Below are 21447 nucleotides of genomic sequence, written 5' to 3' on the forward strand. Positions count from 1 at the left end.
TTCACGTCTATAATATAACACAAGGAATGGTGCTACAAGTGCAGATGTATTGTATGTTAATGTATTGATGTTTTTATATCGTGCTTAGTCTTACTTTAACTAGAAGCAGCAGTTCTAGTAAGTAGTGGCTGTAGTAATGAGGTACTGTAGTTTTAGTAGTAGTGTATTGATAGTGGTAGTGGTAGTGTACAGTGTGTGTAAGATGCACATCACATTAACTGTAATGACTGTAACCACAAATTGCCTCTGGGTTTGGAAGTAATAAATTATTTTGTTTTGTCGAATTGTTGTTTTGTCCTCAATGTTTTGATGGTATCCCCTGATGTAGGGAATGACATTATACCTTTAAAGCGGCAATAACTGACTTTCTGGCCACGTGGGGGAAGTGAAAACAACCTGTAAACAACGTTAACCTTATAAAGTTAATATGGTGAACTTGTCAGCAAACAGCTTATTTACACATCCAGCAGACACAGAGCAACATTAGCATTAGTTTGTAAAAATATTTTTATTTATCATTCAGCAGACGGATAATATCTTTTTGTCCAGATGGTTAGAAGAATCTTTGGAAATACCTTCAGAAGTTTTTAAACGGCCTTCTGGGTCACAGGTTAATTATTCCTTAGAGAACCTCTAATCTCTGTATGTATGCCAATAGATGACAAACTGGGGCTGGCTCTTCAGCTGCTAAATGCTCCACTATGTTCACTAGTCAGTCACTGACTTTGTCTGTCTGCTGTTTGGTGCTGAGCAGGTATACAGTTGGTTTATAAGACAACAATATGAGAGAGAACCAAAACAGTAAAGTTGTGGGACAGAAAACCAAAACAATGAGCTGAAAGAGGTTATAAAGCCCCTTAGAGCTGAGGTGAACTGCAGAATCGGGTAATCATTTCCGGTGGACGGTTGAAGACGCTTTAATGCAGGCTCATCATCAGCAGCAGCAGCAGTTTTTACCTCCCCTTTATTGAGCATTTAGTTGTCCTCATCTGTGCTACTGCTCATATTTGCCACTAGATGACAGTATTAGTCAGTCAAACAGATTTGAGCTGCTGTCTAATGTTTTTAATGTTTTATTTGACAAAATGCCTAACTCGTCTTGGTATTTGGTAAAGACTTGTTTGAGACTCTGAGCTGGAATATGACCTGGAAATTCACTGCCAAGACCTGAGACTGGTAAAAATACATGACTTTATCATTGAATCGGCTGAAATCATTGTGATATAAACTGATATATTGCTGTAGGTAAGTTCAAACTCATGACAATTTTAGTTCACTGGTGGGCAAACTGCAGTTCACCCAAACCCTCTGAACTTTATTTTAAATTCAATCGGAGAGCTTGTAGTTTCCAAAGACACAAGATACATAAAGTTGAATTTTGGAGAAATGTGTGTAAAATGGTGCACAAGACATCTGATTTGATGATAATTAGTAAGGAAATCACACTGTTTTGCTAAATGCCAACAGAAATTCAGTGTAAGAATAATACATATTTACTCAAACTTTTATGGATTTCCCCTTCGAAAGTTTACAACTAATGGTGGTAATGGTAACTGAAAGAGAGAAACTTTACCCCTTCAACAGATGAAAGTGAAAACAGCCTTCTAGTGTCAAATTCTGCAGAGTGAAGCTCAAACCAAATGAAGTAACATAAAACTTTAATTGTTTTTAAGTCTTATTTTTTCCAGTTCTTTCTTTAACAAGATGTTGGAGATTTCAAAATATTATGCCTTGAAGATGCCAAAGTATGAAAACAGTATGAGAACAGATAAGATTAACAGTGTGCAGGCCTGGTCAACAGGTGTTCCCTCTGTGATGTTATAGCTACGACACACCCTGTCACGTGCTGAGACACCAAGTAACCTGTGGATGAGTGCCCTGTGCCACTGTTTTATCATTAACAGAGAGAAAGACCATCCGCTCTTGATTTTCTCTGTACACAGAGAGTCATAATCAGATACTTTCCCCTAATTTTAAACATATACATACATATTCCTCCATATATGCACATGTAAGTAAAACAAAGTGATGCCTACATTTACTAAAGACAGGCGAATAAGTTTAGCATATTGTCTGCCCCACTAAAACTCAGTTTTGGAAGTATAACTCCTGATGCTATAGTGACTTCCTGTTTACAGAGCTGATTTCTTTTGATTGGACATAGCTACAGATGTTTCCTAGCAACAAATGTACACATTATTAAAGTGTTTACTAGCTAAAACAGGTTTGCTGGTTTAGTAAAACATTAGTTTGAAACTACCAGTGGAGAGAGAAGTATTCTGATATTTTACTTTAAATGTAACAATGTCAAAACACTTTTACACAAGTGAAAGTTCAACATTCATGATCCTGCTTAAGTAAAAGTACAAGTATTAACATGTTCTTAGAGTATCAAAAGTACTAAAATGGCTCCTGGGACTGATATATTATTATGCAATATATTATGTATTATAATTTTTCCTCCTGATGCATCAGTGCCTTAGTAACATTTTATTGTTGGAGCTAGGAGGAGCTAGTTTTAACTACTTTATATATTGTTATGTAGTTTAGTCCAGCGGTTCATAACCGAGGGGTCGGGCCCCCTCCAAAGGGTCACAGGATAAATCTGAGTGGTCGAGAGATGATTAATAGGAGAAGAAAGAAGAAAAAAAGTTCTGATACACAAATCATTCATTTTTTGGACAATATTTTGGGCATTTTTTGGGCCGTGAACAGTTATATAAATGAAACCATGAGATGTCAAATCTTAAACCGAAAAGTAAGTAGTAGCTTTCAAACAAATGTAGAGGAGTAAAAAGTACAGTATTTCCCTCTGAAATGTAGTGGAGTAGAAGTATAGTGTCATTAAATAAAAAAGCTCAAGTAAGGTACAAGTAATGTACCTACTTAAGTAGAGTACTGGAGTAAATGTACTTAGTTACTTTGAGTGAGTGTCCATGTGGAAAGTGTCTCATGGTTGTTTGTGCGCTTTGGCACAGTTGTGCGCCCTCGGTATTGACATATTGATAATCCATCTCATGTTCTTTGCACATGGTTTACTGACATGTGACAGTATAGCAGTCAGCACAACAGTTTCCTGGACACTGGCTGTGTTGCCCAAGACACTTAAAAAAAAAAAAAAGAAATTAAAAACTCCCAAATGCAACAGAACGATCATAAACTAGAACCAGCAAACTGCCTGACTCTCTGAAAGACAGCCATTACAAAAATTGTGAAATATCAATTATACTGACAATAATAATGATAAAGTTTATGATACTTTGAGATACAGAGCATGTTTGCTACTCTGAACTCTACACTCTCAATTCTGTTTCTTCCTTGTATTGTTGCTATGCTTTACTCAGAAAAACTCTTCAGATAACACTGATAGGAGAGCAATAAATATCTCCCCTATCAGCCCTTAATACAGGGTCAGTTAAACGTTTTTGCTAATGAGGGAACATTTAAAACGATGAGTCTAGTGGTTTCTGGTGAAATGTGAAATTAATCTTTCAATTATGTACATTTATTTCAAAATGTTCATGTAGGTATTGTTGAGACACAGTATACAACCCAACATTAAGCATTAAAAGTTAAAAACATTTAGTTAAATGTACATTCATCTAATTTCAAACTACATATTCCTTGAATACAATTATCCGCCTGAATTACAAAATAATTTTTACACCTTAAAACGATGTGGTAATGATCTCAATGTGTTGTTTATACACAGTTAAAAAAAGATTTTTCTCTGTAAAAAAAAAAAAAAAGAGAACAAAAGATTAAACCTGATAGAAATGTAGAAATATGATGAGCATCTTTTCTGTGTCTGTCAAATCAAACCCAGCAGGACTGACTGACTGCATTTACTGTATACTGCCGCACAAGTATAATACAACCAGCATGTGCTGACCAAATGCTGCCACTTGTTGGTTTGCATTTGCACTTGCATTGTTCTGCTTTTTCAAGTGTTTGTCATGAACGTCACTTATTGACTTTGTTCAACATTAGATTACATATACCTAATTTGTATTTCATTATTTTAGTAATCTCATTGTAAAATGAGTCCAATATTTATAATATATATATATATATATATCTGGTACATTTTAAATTTGGGATTATCTTTTTACGCTATCTAATTGGCAGCTTTTCAGCCTATTAGAGCTAAAGTTTGAAACTCAAATATTATAGGATAAGTCTGGTGTTATTCTATGTTTTTCTTATTGTCCACAAATTCCATTAAAAGACCAAATATACACGATGAATTGATCCTGCTAACAAGCATTGACAGTGTAGCCAAAGCCTGATTATTCCTCCATGACAGAGACCTCTACTGAGGTCTTTGTACCGAACAATGAATAGAAAATTGTGGATTAAGTAGCTGTGCACACTTATTTACAAGTATTTGCTAAAGTGGGAAAATCAAACTAAGCGGCTAGCATGGCTAAAAACTAATAAAACACATTAACGAGCCACGTCGTTGCCCTGGGTGACATGTTCCTTCATCATGATGAATTTGGGCACTGTAGTTTGTTTTTAGTCAATCCCACATACACCATCCTGCTGCCAGAAATACTCACTAGAATAGTATTAATCCGCAGCTGAAAATAGTCCCCAACGTATGCGCTATTTACTCCTGTTTGAATGATGTTTGCTAAAAACTGTTTTAGGGAATTATTTAGCTTTTCTAAAAGTGAAACTATATATTTGTGAGCCATTTTGAAAGATTTATGTCTTAAACAGGAGTCAATTGGCTTGAGGCTGAAAGCCACAGACAGGGTATGGAAAGTCAGAAAGTATTGAGGGATGGCTAATGCATTGTTGGTTTTGGTCTTTCCATGGGATTCGTTGACAATAACAAAAAAAGAATATCGCCAGCCTTGTCGTTTAAAGGCCACTTCAGTTAACACATACACTTTCCTGCATGTGTTTTTTCTTTGTCCGGCTCTTGATACGCTGAGAGTTAGTATTCTCTGTATAACCATTTCCCACCTTAGACTAAAGGATCTACTAAAAGTGATAACATAAATATTATGGAAATTTGAAAATGTTGCCTAAATGTGTTTGTGCCATGACCAATGCACTTCTTTGCATCATACACACACACATATATATATAAAATCTCAAAGCCGGGTCATTTTCAGAATCTGTAGCTCTATCTTTATCTCATTTTCCACCTCCTTCTCTGCACTCATCGCAGGGTTATCGTACGCCTCTGTGTGTGGTTTCTTGTTGTTCCTCTCAACAGACTCTTTCTCTCTGTGTTCTTGGTCATCAGCAGCAACCTGGCAGCATTTGCAGCAGCAGCAGCATTTGGCAGTAATCACACCAACTGCTTTGTCCCAGGGAGCCAAAGAGTGGGCCCAGAGAGGGAGGAAGTCCCAGGTTCGCAGTGCTGCAGGCAGACACCTGGGTTTCCGTTTCTGGAGGATGTTGATCACTATGATGATGATCAATATGATGACTAGAGGTGCAGCCACGCCTACAAGTACCTGCCAGCCAGCCAGTGACAGGCTGAAAACGAAGAGCGGCAAAATGAAGAAGCAGCAGATGATGTAGACGGCAGCAAACCAGCGGTAGGAGGCGGTGATGTTGCCCAGGCCTTTAGCCAGCCGGATAGGGACGCGGGTGAAGGGGATTGGATACCACAGAATGATGCCAGAGATGTTGAACAGGAAGTGCACGAGGGCAATCTGGAGCAATCATCAACAAACTTTATTGATATGCGTCAGTCATTATTTTTCTCTTCATAAAATAAAAACAAATTGAAACTCAACATGTACAAAAGTCCAAAGACTTTCAATAAAAATTAATATTTACTTGGTTTTAAATGGCGCCATTCCTTAAAGGAAATTCCTATTTTCCCCATATTTCATGCCTTCGGGATTTCACAATTATTATGGATATCCCTTATGGGTCATGATACAATTCAAAAAGTATCAATTTAAAATTGGTAATTTGGATTTCCTAAAGCCAAATATATATTTATAACATTATTTACACAAATATAACTTTGGAAAAAACTGGCTTCCTCTACTCTATAGATTTTATATCCCAGACAACTCCCAAAAATAGTTAATATAAAACTTTAGTCAATCTGTTCCTTTTGCATGTGTGCACGTCTTTTGTGTGAATCACTGACCTGTAGAGCATTAGCCAGTGTCTCTCCAGGACTAGCCATAGCTGCCAGGATGGCTGTGGTGGTTGTGCCAATATTTGAACCCAGAGACAATGGGTATGCTCTTTCTATGCTGATGACACCAATACCTATTCAAACAAACAGGACACTAGTTAAAATACATATTTTCACAACCTTTCTCTGTGTCTCCAACTACTATCACTTCCTATGTCCTTCCTGTTTTTACCAGGAAATTAGTTAATTTTATTCAAGTCTGACAGCAAGATGTCACAGAGAGAGAGAACAAGATACAGAAACATTAAGAAAAGCAGGATCAGATCGTTTATATGGGAATTTCAGGTGCAAACTGGTACATAGTTTTTTTGAATGAAAAACACATAGAGGTGATGAATGAAATGGATAGATGGATGGATGAGCTCACCAACAAGTGGAGTGATAGCAGAGGTGAAAACCGAACTGCTCTGCACAATAAAGGTCATTCCAGCTCCGACTAAAATGGCAATGTAACCAGTGACCCAACCAAATGGAAATGGGAAGTCTGCACACACAAACATACACAAAACATCCATGTATTACGAACCAATGCAACCACAGTCTCATTTATTGCACTTGAATATACAGTATTCAGAATCTGCTCACCGGTGTTGAGGATCTTCTTGATGACTGTAGCCACCTGTCCCTTCAGCATGGAGTTGAGCAGCTTGACGATCAGGATGAGGCAGGAGCAGAGCACCAGCAGAGAGAGAGCCAGCAGTATCAGACCCACCGCCAGGTCAGGCAGATTCACATCCACAAAGAGATGCTTACCTGCGGACACACAGAAACACATACATGAAAGTTCTGCATGGATACGAACCAGGCGATGTCTTGTATCCTCCTTGTTTTAAAGCTGCATTAAGTGATTTTTTTGGGAGCACTTGGGGGCAGAACAACTCCACAACAACCTGAAAAACATGCTCTCATATATGTTATCACTTAACAAAGCTGTTAGAAATGAGAATAAAAAGCTCCATCAAGGCAAGGATGATGTTACTGTTACTGCATCGTTAAGCTGCTTAGTTAGTTTAAACACTTTTGCCATGAGAAATGAAGCCATGAGAGTATTATACATTTTACGTTAAGATTACATTTTTTGCAATTCACATCGGCAAAACAAAAATAAACAAAACACTGGTCTTACATTTCTCGACATTGTATGTTTCAGAAACGTTCTTCAGTGTGAACGTGTAGTTGCCATCCACCCAACAGAAAGACGGAGATGTGCAGTTCTCTGGACCAGGAACTGTAACGTTCATTAAGGTCTGAAACACAGTGGCAGTTTGACAATAAAGATTTCAATCTTGATATTTTTGAATAGTCGGTACGTAGCTGACATGTTTTGGTCTTACTGTGTTGGTATAGGTTTGGCACCATTTCTTGATCAGACTCTTATTCCTGGCTGCTGGGTCTCCGGTGGCAATCCCACTAATGACAGACTCATCCAGCTGAGTGAGAGGGAGAGAGAGAAAGAAATGTATAACCATGATGAGGATAATAATGTTGTATAATGGCGTCTTACCTTTCTGATACGCTGATGATTTCTTTAAGAGAGTAAAAACAACACAATTCACTCACATTCGACTTCCAGAAAAGATGTCTAATACTGCTTCATGGATTCATGTATCACATTTATACCAATGTGTCCTTTTAAGCTAGAAGACGCTACTGCGGAAATCCATTTAGATTATGTTCACCCTCTGTCTCGGCTCAGGGACGAACTAAAGAGCATGACAGTTGTACAATCAGTTGAGCACGCAGTTAATGCGGCCAAAAGACAAATCATTTCATTCACCTGCTGGTGATGAATTGATTGACACTCACTGGTGGTGACAGGTTCAACAGACTCAACCCTTAAGCTGCTATACACTGAAGGAGGCAGAGCCAAAAGGTCTTATACATTAGTTACTCAAACTCCAGCTTTCATTTTGTGTTTGGTTCAGTGCAATGTTTTTTATGTATTCTACCAAAGGCTAAAATGGGTATCACAGTGGTTAGTCATACAGAAGTGATATTATGAAATGTTGTGGTGGATTGAGCATAATGTGGTATTATAATGCCAATATAATATATATATATATATATATATATATATATATATATATATATATATATATATACATATATATAGTATTCCTGTTTTGTTGTTTGATTCATGCAACAAATATTAAAATATGCATTACAAACAGAGCATGAAGTAGTTCTTCTGCATCATGTTAGTTTTGTAGGCTATTCTGATCTTTTGCAGAATCTTTTATGCAATATAATTTGTAATGATCTGCAAGTGAAAGGTTAGAGGTTTGATCCACTGTATCCACTGACTGCATTGCCAACTGAGGGTCCTTACAACAGCATTAGGCCCTACCGATTATTGGAATTTACTCTGCATAATAGTGCTAAATTTCAAAATCATAATGGTGGTCAAATATTTGTAACAACAATCACATCTATACATGTTAAAGGTGCCCTGTAGAGTTTTCTCATAAACAAGCAAAAGTTATGTTTAGGGAACAACATCATCAGAAATGACATTTCACCTGTATGATTGACTCAGTGAGGACATCAGTGATCACATTTAACAGGTCTGGAGCATCTCCGCTCTGAATTTTGAAGGAGTCGACGATGAGCTTGGTGACCAGGTACAAATAACCCGTGGCGACCTCCAGAGGCAGCAGCACCAGCACAGAGAGCCAGTTGAAGAAGTCGTGCACTGTAGCCCCGGCAAAAGCCCTGGGTACATTGTGAAAGGAGGTAGATGAATGCAAAACAAATTGACCTTTGATCTTTCTAATGGGAGCTACATGTCATTGCTGTCCAGTGAAAGGTCATCTAGTACGAAAGTAAAAGTATTACTAGTACAGTATAAGCATTTTTCAGATAAACTTGAGGATCATAAATTATAGATTGAATATCTGTGGTTTTTAGATAAAGGGAAGGGTTAACTTATGTAGATTAAGTATTGAAGATCTTAGGGCTGATAAAACTCTTTAGTTCAAACAAGGCAGTTTCCTTAGTTCATCAAAAGTTGGCATTTTGGATATGCTGTGCATGTTTTTTTCTGCCATGAAAGTCAGTTTTGTTACTTGCTGTTCTGATGCATCTGTATTTCTAGCCTTTTGAGTAAAGAATTATATATATATCTATTTTATAACAGGTCAATGTATTTACTGTTACAGCAATAAAAGACAAATCATCAGGGTCACAAAGGAGATACTGTTGCAGATTATCTCTGCATATTCTTGTAATCCACAGCAGAACGCAGTGTTCTTGAGAAAATCTTTTTGTGGGCTTTCTGAACCGCACAGAGAAGGAGTCAAGGAAGCTACCCATCAAATACAAAGTGATTACCTGCGAAAGGTGCTGCGGTCGCCAGCCTGCGTCATGGCGACTAGTGTGTTGGTGACAGAGGTGCCGATGTTGGTGCCCATGATGATAGGAACCGCCAGCTGAACCGTTAGCACTGCCAAAGCACACCTTCATCAGTCAGTCAGTCCTCCTCCCTCTTCTCCACACCTCCGACGTCATCATCATTCAGACATGGATGTGTATATGTGTGTATGTTCGTGTAGTGTGGAGGCTCATACTCACATCCAGAAGAGACCATGCTGACAACTATGGAGGAGGAAGTGGACGAGCTCTGGACCAGCAGGGTGACCAGAACACCAATGACCAGACCAGCCAGAGGGTTGGACAAAACGCTGTTGTCCTGAAAGATGTCACCTGCTGCTTTACCTGGACAAGGTGAACATAGCAGCATTTTCAAAAACATGCTTTGTCCCCTTCAAATCAGTATACTGTGGAGAGTGATATGTGTGGTAGCTAAGACAAAGCAGCTACACAGTAATACTATGTTAAAGGCCTTTTTCACAGCAGACATTTTGACATGACACAGTAAGAGAAGCACAGGTATAAATCATAATATCAATGATGGGTGAATTCCATTTAGCTATTCCAGTTTTAGGGTCCTAATATTATGCATGTCGGTTCATTGCCACGACTGACTGGGACACCTGAATTGAATGAAGCCATCGTTAATGTTTTTAGAAACACCTGTGCTTTTCAAGTCAAAATGTGTCTGTGAAAAAGTTTGTAGGGTCATCAAAACACCCACACATGGCTTCAGACAAGTGTCAGTGTGTTTACCTCCAACAAGCTGGAAAGCTGAGCTGAGGATGTCCAGAGAGCAGATGAACATGTAGAGGAAACCCAGCAGCAGGATCAACTTCCCCACTGACACCAAAACTCTCAGCACCTTCCCTCTGGTGTCCAGAGCTGAGGCAGAGACAGGACATTAGTGCAATCAAACACCAAATAAAAAAAGAGAAAAACATTTTTAAAGATTTATCCAACTTTTCCTACATGGGCCTTTTCATTTGTCATAGCAGGAAAAACACATAAATTAAGCTGAATGGAGTGCAGCCCTTATTAACATTATTAATCACACCTGTGGTTTTCCTGCTATTACATGTTCAAATATCTGCCATAAAAAAAGGCCTGTTGCACAGAGTTGAGAGTCACAGGAAATATGAGAAAAGAGAAGTGTACCCAGGATACCCCCCAGGTGTTTAGGATCCAAAACTTGGTAGAGAGTGTAAACTGTAAGTTGACACGTTTCTTATTGTAAGAAACCAACACTCAGTCTTGCAGTATGATGCAGTAAAATATAACTTTTAAAGACTTCAACGAGTCAACAGTGACTTTGAAGTCACTGTTTAACTTTGACATCCTGTCTGCAGCATGTTGGCACAGGCTACTATCTGGATCCCATCCATAATTATTTATAACCTCTAATCAGATCAGTAACACTGATTTGATTTATTGTCCGTCTAACGAGGCAATGATGTCTTGGAAGCTCTGCCAACTACAGTGCACTGTAAGAAGGAGTAACTCCAGACTAGTTATACTGTATATACTGCGAATGTCTTAATGTGTGATGTACAGATATGTGCTGGTTTATGTGAATGCACACAACAGTGGGCTTGACAGCTCCTGTGTGGTTGTGTAATACCTTATCATATCTACAGTGGGCTACATGTAATCCATCAGTAGGCATGTAAATGTATTACTCACTGACCACGTATATCTAATCAGGACACAGATGTTCCTTTAAAAATACAAGGACTTGTACTGGTAATAATGTTACACAGGGACATTACAAGTCTTCACCTGACCATGGGACTCCTGTGTCCTTCAGCTCTGGCAGGTCCCATGGGTCTTCGTCCTTCGGCTCCTCCTCAATCAAAGCCACAGTGGAGTGTGCGGGGCTCGCTTTGACCTCTACGGCAGAGAAAAGGCCTGAATACATTTACTGTCCTTTTTGTACAACTATATACATTACATATAACATATAACTGTAAAATCAATAGCCTTCCGTTGCATTTCATACAATATGAAAAGTACCTTTGCTTTTATTTCCATGCCTCTCATTGGGGTCTTCCTTGGATTTGTTTTGTGCTGCCATTGGCTGTAAAAAAAAAAAGAAAGAAAGAAAAACATTACTTAAGGATTTATTTCCAGAATGATATATATATATATATATATGCGTATATATATGTAGTAGAAAATGTTTGCTTCTTAAATGTTATTTGTCACTATAAAGGTCTCAGAGGATTCTTTCCAGGAATTGTTTGTAAGTAAAGGTCTTATAATGAGGTGTCAGTGTTTTCAAATGGCGACTTTATGAAGAGATTGCAGTTTAATCATATATGCCAACCTTTTGGCCACATACATCATAATGGTGGTTGCATCAAGTCATGTCATTACATTTGACAGAACTTCTCAGTCAGTTGTATTTAATCCCTTGTTAACTGTTGGCCACCTCCATCTAAGTATGTATGAACAAAATCACCATTTCTGTTTGACTGTCAGGGTATTAGGTTCAGAAATATCACACACACACACACACACACACACACACACTCACATGCCAGGGTATTGATCTGATCGTCACATGGTCTAGCTGCAGTAAAATTCCATTCACACAACAGTATGACACAGAAAGAACGCTAAATCAATATTAAAGAAGTGTTACACTGAGATATGTTTCATCTGTTTGCTATTTGAATGTGTTCATTAACTTCCCTTTCATATAGATTTACCAATTACTATGTCACATTGTCATAAGTCATGTCATTTTGCCAAAGCCCTGTTTTCTATAATTACTTATGTCTATAACAGTATCACTACATCATTTTTATTCAACATGAATTTTATCTTTCATGTGCTGAGTTTCAGTGGTTCGTTTCCAAGTTACATTTCAATGTGTTCTGTCATCAGACGATAAAACAATTCCATATTAATGTTAATTAATTGCCTCTTTCATTGGCCCTGATCCATTTTATCACGTGAGTTTAGAGTCCGGACACACACATATTTTGTGGTCTGTCTGCCAACTCATCAAACGTACATTTGTAAAAATATACGTTTTAAGAATTCTTAACTTAAAAATGTGGCTTTGTTTATCAAACTGTCCCTCTTATGTTACCATAGTAGTAGTAAAATGTTACCATCATAATAGTAACAACACTAATAATGGCAATCATGTACAAATGGTACTATTCTCTTTGAACATTGAAGTAAAAACAATGAAATGTGTGAAATATTTGAAAGTGTATTATTCAGGTCTTAATAATAAGCTGTAATGTACCCTTGAGGCATATGGGCTTTTAATTGTATTCAAACTAGAAAATACTAAATTGATATTCCAAAGATTTCATGTGAATAAAGCATGCAGATTGATGGAAACCATGCTTGTCCTCACCTGTGGCAGGTGTAGTGAGTCCATGCTCCGTGTGTGCTGAGCTCACCTGGGCTTCAGGTTTAGAAATGCTGCCTCCACGCAGGTAGAGTGGAAGGGTGGGGGGGTCCGTGGAGGGCAGAGGAGTGTGTGATGTGCAGCATTCACATCACCAAGAACACTTCCGTCTCATAGATAAGCTGAACACACCTTTCAAACCTTGATTAGTCTTACCTGACACTGCAAGTTGTGTCGCAATCCAACTCACATGCTACCTGATAAGTCTTGAGTCGGTGGTGTCTACCTACACCTGCTCTAATCAACCTGTATCACTTACCTAAATACCTTACTGGTTTTACGTCTAATATTCATAAGGAGTTCTGTTGTTTGTTTGTCCGATTTGCAGACGCGTCCATCCATTTAAAATATAAACTCCTGCAGAGAAATGATCCCCTGTACCTGATAACAAACTAATTGCTCTATTACATCTGCCTTGCTCAGCCCACAGAGTGATGATAGCTCCAGCTGGTGGACCCACAGATTAACCATGGACCATGGGATCGGAGTGGCAGAGAGAGTGGCTCCCCTGGCAAAGGTTTGTCCCACTAACAGGGGGGGTTACAGGATGCGCACTGTGTCGTACAGTGTACGCTGTGTATGTGGGTATGTTCTATTTCGGGCACACAATGAGATTTTTTTGTAGCAATCTATTGATTCTCTTAATACAGCTACCCATTGTTCAATACTTCAAAATATCAATGAAGTATAGAACTATAAAACTGTTGATGGTGGTCGAGAAGAGGAGAGAAAGTCCACCCAGGCCACACTGATGCATCGACTTTCCATGGAAGTGTTAGGTGAGGACAGGAGGGGAATTCAACATCCTGTCTGACGGCCTCTATCTCCCTCTGTGTCACTGGCACACACAAACATACTGTCACCACCACCACTGCACTTTTACATCTGAATGCACAAGTGTTAAGCTTTATTTATCCAGGGTGTATCCATGTCCTGATGAAATGCCTCCATGCTTGATTTCTACCTTCAAAAAGGTTATAATGTTTGGTTTTGAGAGGTGTTGATTCAATTTTCTGGTCGTTTTGTAGGCTGTCGCTTGTGATGCTGCTCAACTGTATTGCATTATACAGAGAGGTGTTTCTGTTATTTAGTCTACCCTCATTGATATAAATGGGTGGACAAAATACAACCTGTCAGTATAATGCAATATGAAGTTTCAAGAAAAACCGTTCATTATAACCTTCATGAAGAAGGGCTGTTGTATTAGACTGCATTGGTTTTAGGTAGGTGTGCCTAACAAACTGCCGACGAGTGTGTGTTTGTTTGTTTACGTATTGTGGGCAGTGTACATGTAAAAACACTGACATTTTGAAAATATCAACGTAAATGTGCCAGGCTTAGCTCAGCCGGTGATTTGAAGCCATGACGGCGTACTTCAGTGGCCCAAGTGCCCATCAAGTTAGCTCAAGTGGCCCCCCCAGGTGACCCAATTGATATCCAACGGCCCCTAGCAATCGTCATAGGTGAACCTCTGCAGCCCAATGCAGCCAAGTACCCTGATGGACCAAACTGCTCCCCAAGTGCTGGTGGGGTCGGCCCAAGTGTCCTGCCACACTGGTGTGACCTTAGGACAAAAACGAACCATAACCCTACTCTGTCACGCACACCAGCGCAGATTAGACACAAATTTATTTTGGTCTAGCGCTTCCTGTCATGTGGATGATAACTGGAGCGACAAAGGAAATATCTATCTAAAATACACATCTATTTTTAGTTTTATCAATAAATGTTAGCCAATAGATTGTAATCTAGTCATTCTTCTTCTCCCCTCTGTCTCTTCCTCTCTAGACCTGCTCTGGATAAACAGATGTAATCTGTCTCGAATCTTCAGCTTTACCAAGTTTAGAGTACAGCATCAATTTTTTTTGTTACTTTATGCAACTACATATAAGAGCGATCAGAGTCCTCTGTGTCAAACAGTGTGAAAGTGCAACAGCATCACCTAGGCACCATACAGTGCTATTACAACATTGTACCATTCTATTCTCATTGACAACTTCTTGACATTAATCAGACACAAACAACGTGACTTACTGTATTTTGTGACTCAGAGAAAACGTGAATTTCTTTCTTTCTGAGCACCACATGGCTGGAATACACTTTCACCCTCGGGCCAAAGCCTCAGTCAGACATTGGGGGGAACTTGTAATGGTATAAGTCATATGTGATGTTTAGTCTCATCTGTTGTTGCAAAGTCATTTTCGTATGCCCTTTGTATGTTCTCGGCTTTCAAGTTGCTTTTCATTTATACTGTATCCTCCTGTATGTGCTTTGATATTTTTTTGTTTTGTGTGCTTTTGTCTCTCTTGTTTGTTTCTTTTAGCATGTAACATCAATCTGTCTTAGGGGTGCCAGTGTAAAGTAAAGTAAAGTAAATCACACATGTTACATCAGCACAGAGACGGGCTCCAAAGTAAGAAAATTGATTTTATTTAAATTATTTACTTATCTATGTAATTTAAAAAAAGTGAGAGTGATGATATTAAAAAGCTATACACAATATATACGTTACAATGCCTTGGACTATACATGAGTGAATTGTGCAAATACTGTGTGAAAGAAGTCCAGTTGTGCAAAGCCATGATGTGTGTACTATATATAAGTATGGTATATAGACAAGTGTGAATAATAAATACACATAATAATGTATTAAAGTATATAGTGTTACATATAACATATGTGCACTTTATGTAATATACACACACTATAAACTAAAAACTGGAAAATACTACCATATATGATGTAGCATGAAAATACAATAAAAGCGATATAACAGTAATATAGTATTATATAGTGATATAAGTAACATAAAGCAATGTAATATAGTGTTAGATATGTCACTACTACTTTGTATTACCATGTAATATACCAAAAAGTCAATTATTCAATTCAATTATTATGCTGGGATGATTCATTATTGTCACCACTAGAGGACGTAGGTCGCCATTTTAATACTTTTGCAACGAGACCTTTCAAAATAAAAGATCCAGTTTAAAAGTATATTGTCTAAGTAATGTACTCTTTTAGGACTTCATACACAAATAAAACAGGAGCAGTAATTATTTGAAAATAATTTGCCCCGATTCTTCTTTCTGGATGCTCACAATCGAGCGGTAGTTGTAACAACACTTTTCTCGCTATAAACGCCAGTTGTTTTTATTTCCGGGTTGTGTCAGTGTTGGCCAGCGCAATGACATTGTACCAAACAGAGAAGAAGTGAGACCGCCTAGTGGCTGACAGTGTGTTATTTCACATGCTTTGAAAGCTTAAACTAGCACCGACATTCCCGTCAACATGTCGTCTACTTCTACAAGTTTTACTGCGGAGCGGCAGAACAGAGGAGCACAGGTACACACACCGATAAACAGGCATTAGCTAACAAGGTGCTAATGTCTTAGCTGGCTAGCGTTGAAATCCCGTTACTAACTGCCTCGTTAAGAAACGACTCGTGTGGTTGTCTGCTGTTTAAATCTCATTAGTTTATCTGTGAGGTGGGACTGTCTGTGTGGCTTGCCAACACGTCTAGTGCCAATTAACTTACGGAATTAAAGTTAACGCTGGTGTTGTGTGTGTTAATCTGCAGACCCCAGTGGGCATGGAGTACATCCCCACAGAAGAAGAGAGGAGGGTGTTTAGAGAGTGCAACCAGGAGAGCTTTTGGTACAGGTGTAAGTTTCTGTCTTTCGCATACAGATCAGCTTAATGATGTTATGTTAAATCCCAGGCGAAAAGGAAACGATGTTTCTTTGACACCTCTGTATTGACTCTGACATCAACATGCTTCCTTCACAGCGGTGCCCTTCTCTGTGGTCAGCATGGCTATCACGCAAGCCCTAGTTGCCAGAGGTAATGCTGTACATAATGTAGTGGAATCAGCAACATATCTGTAAAACAAACATAAACACACCTTGAACATTAAATTGACCTTGTTCTGTTTACATTTGTAGGGACGCTGTCTGCATCTCCAAGGTTTGGATCTCTACCCAAAGTGGCCTGTAAGTTCATGAATGTTAAAGCTGGAGATGACACACTCAGCTGCCTTACATTGTTGAGTAGATGAATAGTATATTAGAGACACCTCTCACTATATTGCAATAAAGTTCAGCACCACAAACTACAGCCTCCAAAAAGACCATCAAGTTGTATCAACACCCCTCTAAAACAGTTTCACCAAAACAGGACATTATTAGATAGACATCTCCTTAAAGGCTTTATTACCGCTTAGTGGTGCTTTGAACTTTGAAAGTTTGTGAACTTTTACAGTCTAGGTGTGTGAAATTAACAGTGAATGCCTATACCTGTTTAGCTACAGTGTCATATTCACGTTACTAACAATACTTTTCTCAGTGATATCAGCTGCCCCTTGTTGAAAATTAAGTAGTATATGAAAGAGCAAGTAGTCATGGCCAAAATGTTGTCACATAATCATTACTGGGGTATTGATACATAAAATATTAATATTCAAAATTTGTCACAAGCATGGGTAATTATTCCTTTGCCTCCTTTTGTTTGCCTCTCCAGTTGCTGGCTTCTGTGGCTACTTGGCTGGGAAAATGTCGTACATGAAGACGTGTCAGGAGAAGTTCAAGAGGTTGGAGAACTCCCCTCTGGGAGAGGCCCTCAGACAGAGGACAGGATTGCCTCAACAATAGTGAGCACCACACACACACACTTGATAGCGATACTATATGTTTTTATCCACCAACTACCTCTTGACCGTTTTTCTGTTCTCCTCCCCAGTTCCAAGGGTCCTCAGTCAGAGTTGAGTGACCTTGACACCGAATCATTTGACCCCATGTTCCAGCCAGCAGAAGCCCCAATCCAGAGAAGCTTCACTTCAGAGTCACCCATGCAAATGGGGAAAGCAGATGACTTCAGCGCTCCAGGTACCACAGAGAGCTACTGTATAAGTTTTTAAAAACAATGTAGTAATGATTGTTTGTTAGTGCAAATACAAGACAAAAGTAGCTCATGGGCCCATTTCTTGTTAAACATGTCATTTGGGTGATAAAAGCCTAGCCTTTGCAAGTTATAAAGCTTTCATATGGCAAACAACGGGGCAAAGATAGAGATGTAGCAAATCACTAATATATTGTTTTGTTTGTTTCCTCAAGCTAATGGCAACGTCTTATATTTTTAAACATATATTGAACTATACTGATACTTATATTTGCATGTAAATCTTCAAATTCAGGAAGACAAGAGATTTTGCTTTTGGTACACTGTGTGAAACGTCCTTCACACCACTGCTAAGTTTTTGTCAGTAAGTAACTTTTCTGTCAACTTTCCTGGATAACCTTCTTTGTCCTTTTTGTTGTCCCTGCACCTTCAGTCCAGTCATATGTGGAAGAGGAGGAGCCCACGAGGAAGTCCATCCTCTATGAGGACCTGAGGCTCAAGAACAGAGAGAACTACGAGGTCACGCTCACTCAGAAGGCTGAGACACTGCTGAAAACATCACCGGAGAAAGAGCCAAAAAGACCTAAAAACGAGTGTAAGCTTCTGCTGCGAAACACTTAGGAATGGTTGAGGTGTTGATAGTCAGATACATCTGTTGTTTTCAAATTAATCTGTGAAAGACTGACTTACTCTCTCCTTTTATCTCTCTTATGTTACAGCGAAGAACATCTATGGAGACGCCTGGGAAGAATGAGTCCTTATTTGAAATTAAGATGTCATCTGTATTCTTGCATCACTGACACTGCAGTAAAGTAGGCAGTTCGGTGGCCATTTTGCTCCAGTGTGACTTAGCCTCAGGTGTCATGAAGTTATATGTGTTTCTGATCATTATGTCTTTGCAAGTGAGTCAATTAAACCAAATTGAATGAGGTCTAAAACTGTCTCTCTGTGCTTTGACATTTGAATTTAGTGTTTTTTATCTTTACTAGCACAAAAATTTACATTACAAAGGGGAAAATAATATTGAAGCTACATTTTACTGCTATTAGAGCACGACTGAGATAGTTTGTTCACAAGCAGCGCTGGTTTCAAAACATGGGTGTTCACTATGAAACCAATGATGTAAGTAGAATTAAATATCCGTGGTGTCTTGATTTAAGGTTTTAAATGGCAAAAAATGCATTAAAGCTCTCAAAACATGTTCATCCCGTTGTCTTCATCAGGTATAAGGCCAACAAGACATGGTATATGGCCACAAAACTGATTACATCCTGCTGACGTCACGGTCAAGTGATTTAAACAAAATATATTAAATTACAATACAACTAAAAACCACTCTGGTGTGTGTGTATGGTGTTGTCATGTTATGCTGTACCCCTCCACTCCAAAATATGTTTTGAGTTTGACACCAGAGGGCTGTTTTCTCTGCTGAATGGGGGAAGTTTCTCTGTGCTCACCTTAAATCTGAGTTTAAGACGAGGACATACCAGCAGGACTTTGTGACATCACAACTAGTTTGGAGCCAACCATGGTCCGCTATGAAGCTTACACAAGTGTGACATGGAAACTTGAAACCTCCAGTGCACGTAAACTGAGAATGGACTTTTCAGTGAAGTAGGAGACTTCTGTTTCAGTAGTTAAACTTTCATTTTGGGAGGGGGTCTTCTTACAAATTATTTGCAACTATTTTGATTTTTGTAAATCTATCGTGAGGGCCGTATTGAATATGTTTCGTTTAAATACTTGCCCATGACATCAGCAGGATGTTATTAGTTTTGTGTCCATATATATCGTAGGTGTACCTTGTCCATTGTTATGTCTGATGAAGACCTGGTTTTCTTTAATTCAGTATGCATATTCTCACAGAAAATAACATTTAATCTGTTATCCTGCACGGTTTAAATATAGTACAGGATGTGCACACAACCCTAAAGACGTTTTTCATGTATAAATAAGTTGTTTTTCTAGAGAGTCTCTCTCTAGAGTTTTCTTTGTATGTTTTGTACATTTTTATTTGTAGAAATTAGGGGGGAAATGGTACAAAAGAAGAACATTTTTTAAATGTATGTACAAAAGTCACCCATAGCATGTAAACATTAAGAGAAATGACATTTAACTATATAGGCAGGCAGACACTCCACAAATACTGTAGAAGCCTACTGTAAAATCATCTTAATGTGACCATGCAGTAGACATCGTAGACGACACAATCCAGTGACAACAGATGCTGCAGGTGCAAAAATAGAGCAGTACTGATAGAATAAGGCTTATTTGTATTGTTGGAATGATGACAAGCAATCAAATAAATAACCATGACTATAGTTGACCATGACTATGGTTGTGGTTGCAGCTGTGGCCAAAACTCTGCTCTGAACGGTGTCCATGACTTAGTCCAAAGCTATGTGCTGAGCCATGTCCATGAGGATTGAGAGGAGTTGTGGGACTGGACAGAGCACTGGTTGAGCTCGGCCAGCCTTCGTAAAACTTGGCCGCGGCATCAGCAGTGTTAATGCTGGACAATGGCGCGTAAGCCTGGACCGGGTAGGACCCAGGTGTTGGATTGATTTGTGGAAGGAGGGTCTTCCTCCGCTCTTCTGTGGAAGCAGGGACAAACATAACGCCGCTCATGCTCCTCAAAAACCTGAAAGGTATCATCTTCTCCAGAACACCAGCCCTGGCCTCAGACAAGTCCAGTCTAGAGAACCATCGTTTCCCATACATCCACCCAACCAGGATGGCAATGATGTTACAGGGGAGGACACTGTGAGGAATGAGGGCAGTGGTGATGATGAGGAACACCCAAGGGAGAGCCACGGTGGGGAAACTGACTCCACACAAGAATCCTTTAGTCATTTTTGTGTGCATGGTAGTTAGAGCCACACATGCCAGGGCGACAGGAACCAGCCCCTCTGTTTGACTCTGGCTGCTGTCACCCTGCAGAAGATCCAGGAAGCTGTACAACAAGCCAGTGGTGGTGGACAGCAGGAGGAACAAGAACAGGAAACGGACAGTGCCAAAACCTTTCTCCAAACTGCCACTGAGAAACACCAGGGCTGTAATGTTCAGGAGAAGCTGAGCAAAGGTTTTGTGGTAAAAAGGGTACGTCAGGAGTCTGTGGAGGTGTCCATTTTGAAAAACAGTGGCACCAACACTGAGGATCCCCTGGGTGAAGTTGAAGTATGTTTGGATACCAAACAATGCACACGATATGAGTACCACTGTTAAAATTCCGCTTGTGAGGACAGGAACCGTGTCTTTGAAAACTTGACAGATTATTTTAAAGTGCTCAGTTCGTGTCATCTTGCCAAATAAGGAAATCCACGGCTAAAAAGTTAAAGCAAAAGTTTACCAGGATTTATCCAAACCGACTGTGGTTCAATTGTCTCCACACCTCCTAAACAGGAAGTACTGTGGTATCCAGCCTACTTGCAGACGATAGATACCGTAAACCTCTCGGGTGGATGTAGGCCTTTGTGGATAAATAAAAGGTTTACAGTCATCGATGAAGGATTTTGATGGCAACACTTACACAGCTGTTGTGCTGTCGCAGCTCCCGGAAGTAACGCTACATGTAGCG

The 21447-nt window shown here is 39.2% G+C and overlaps 3 protein-coding genes across 3 annotated transcripts; 1 reads left to right on the plus strand and 2 right to left on the minus strand.

Annotated features, from left to right (window-relative positions):
* Window positions 1-5105: 5105 nt before the first annotated feature.
* slc34a2a (solute carrier family 34 member 2a) lies at window positions 5106-12941 on the minus strand. The gene is made up of 13 exons (XM_070914569.1): window positions 12918-12941; window positions 11558-11621; window positions 11324-11434; window positions 10301-10429; window positions 9746-9889; window positions 9506-9617; window positions 8695-8887; window positions 7510-7605; window positions 7302-7422; window positions 6761-6928; window positions 6543-6659; window positions 6125-6249; window positions 5106-5675 (listed from the first exon to the last, which is right to left on the minus strand). The coding sequence occupies exons 1-13, from the start codon at window positions 12939-12941 to the stop codon at window positions 5106-5108; spliced, it is 1974 nt and encodes a 657-aa protein (XP_070770670.1).
* Window positions 12942-16159: 3218 nt separating this feature from the next.
* On the plus strand, window positions 16160-19031 carry LOC139297343 (OCIA domain-containing protein 1). The gene is made up of 8 exons (XM_070919973.1): window positions 16160-16319; window positions 16555-16639; window positions 16764-16817; window positions 16919-16966; window positions 17493-17622; window positions 17712-17857; window positions 18304-18465; window positions 18590-19031. Exons 1-8 carry the CDS (start codon window positions 16266-16268, stop codon window positions 18622-18624), a joined length of 714 nt encoding a protein of 237 aa, XP_070776074.1. The 5' UTR covers window positions 16160-16265; the 3' UTR covers window positions 18625-19031.
* An 873-nt stretch (window positions 19032-19904) lies between these two features.
* rhbdd2 (rhomboid domain containing 2) lies at window positions 19905-21170 on the minus strand. The gene has a single exon (XM_070915922.1). It carries the CDS (start codon window positions 21168-21170, stop codon window positions 20187-20189), a length of 984 nt encoding a protein of 327 aa, XP_070772023.1. The 3' UTR covers window positions 19905-20186.
* Window positions 21171-21447: the final 277 nt, after the last annotated feature.

Source organism: Enoplosus armatus, chromosome 2, assembly GCF_043641665.1.
Source record: "Enoplosus armatus isolate fEnoArm2 chromosome 2, fEnoArm2.hap1, whole genome shotgun sequence".
NCBI lineage: Eukaryota > Metazoa > Chordata > Actinopteri > Centrarchiformes > Enoplosidae > Enoplosus > Enoplosus armatus.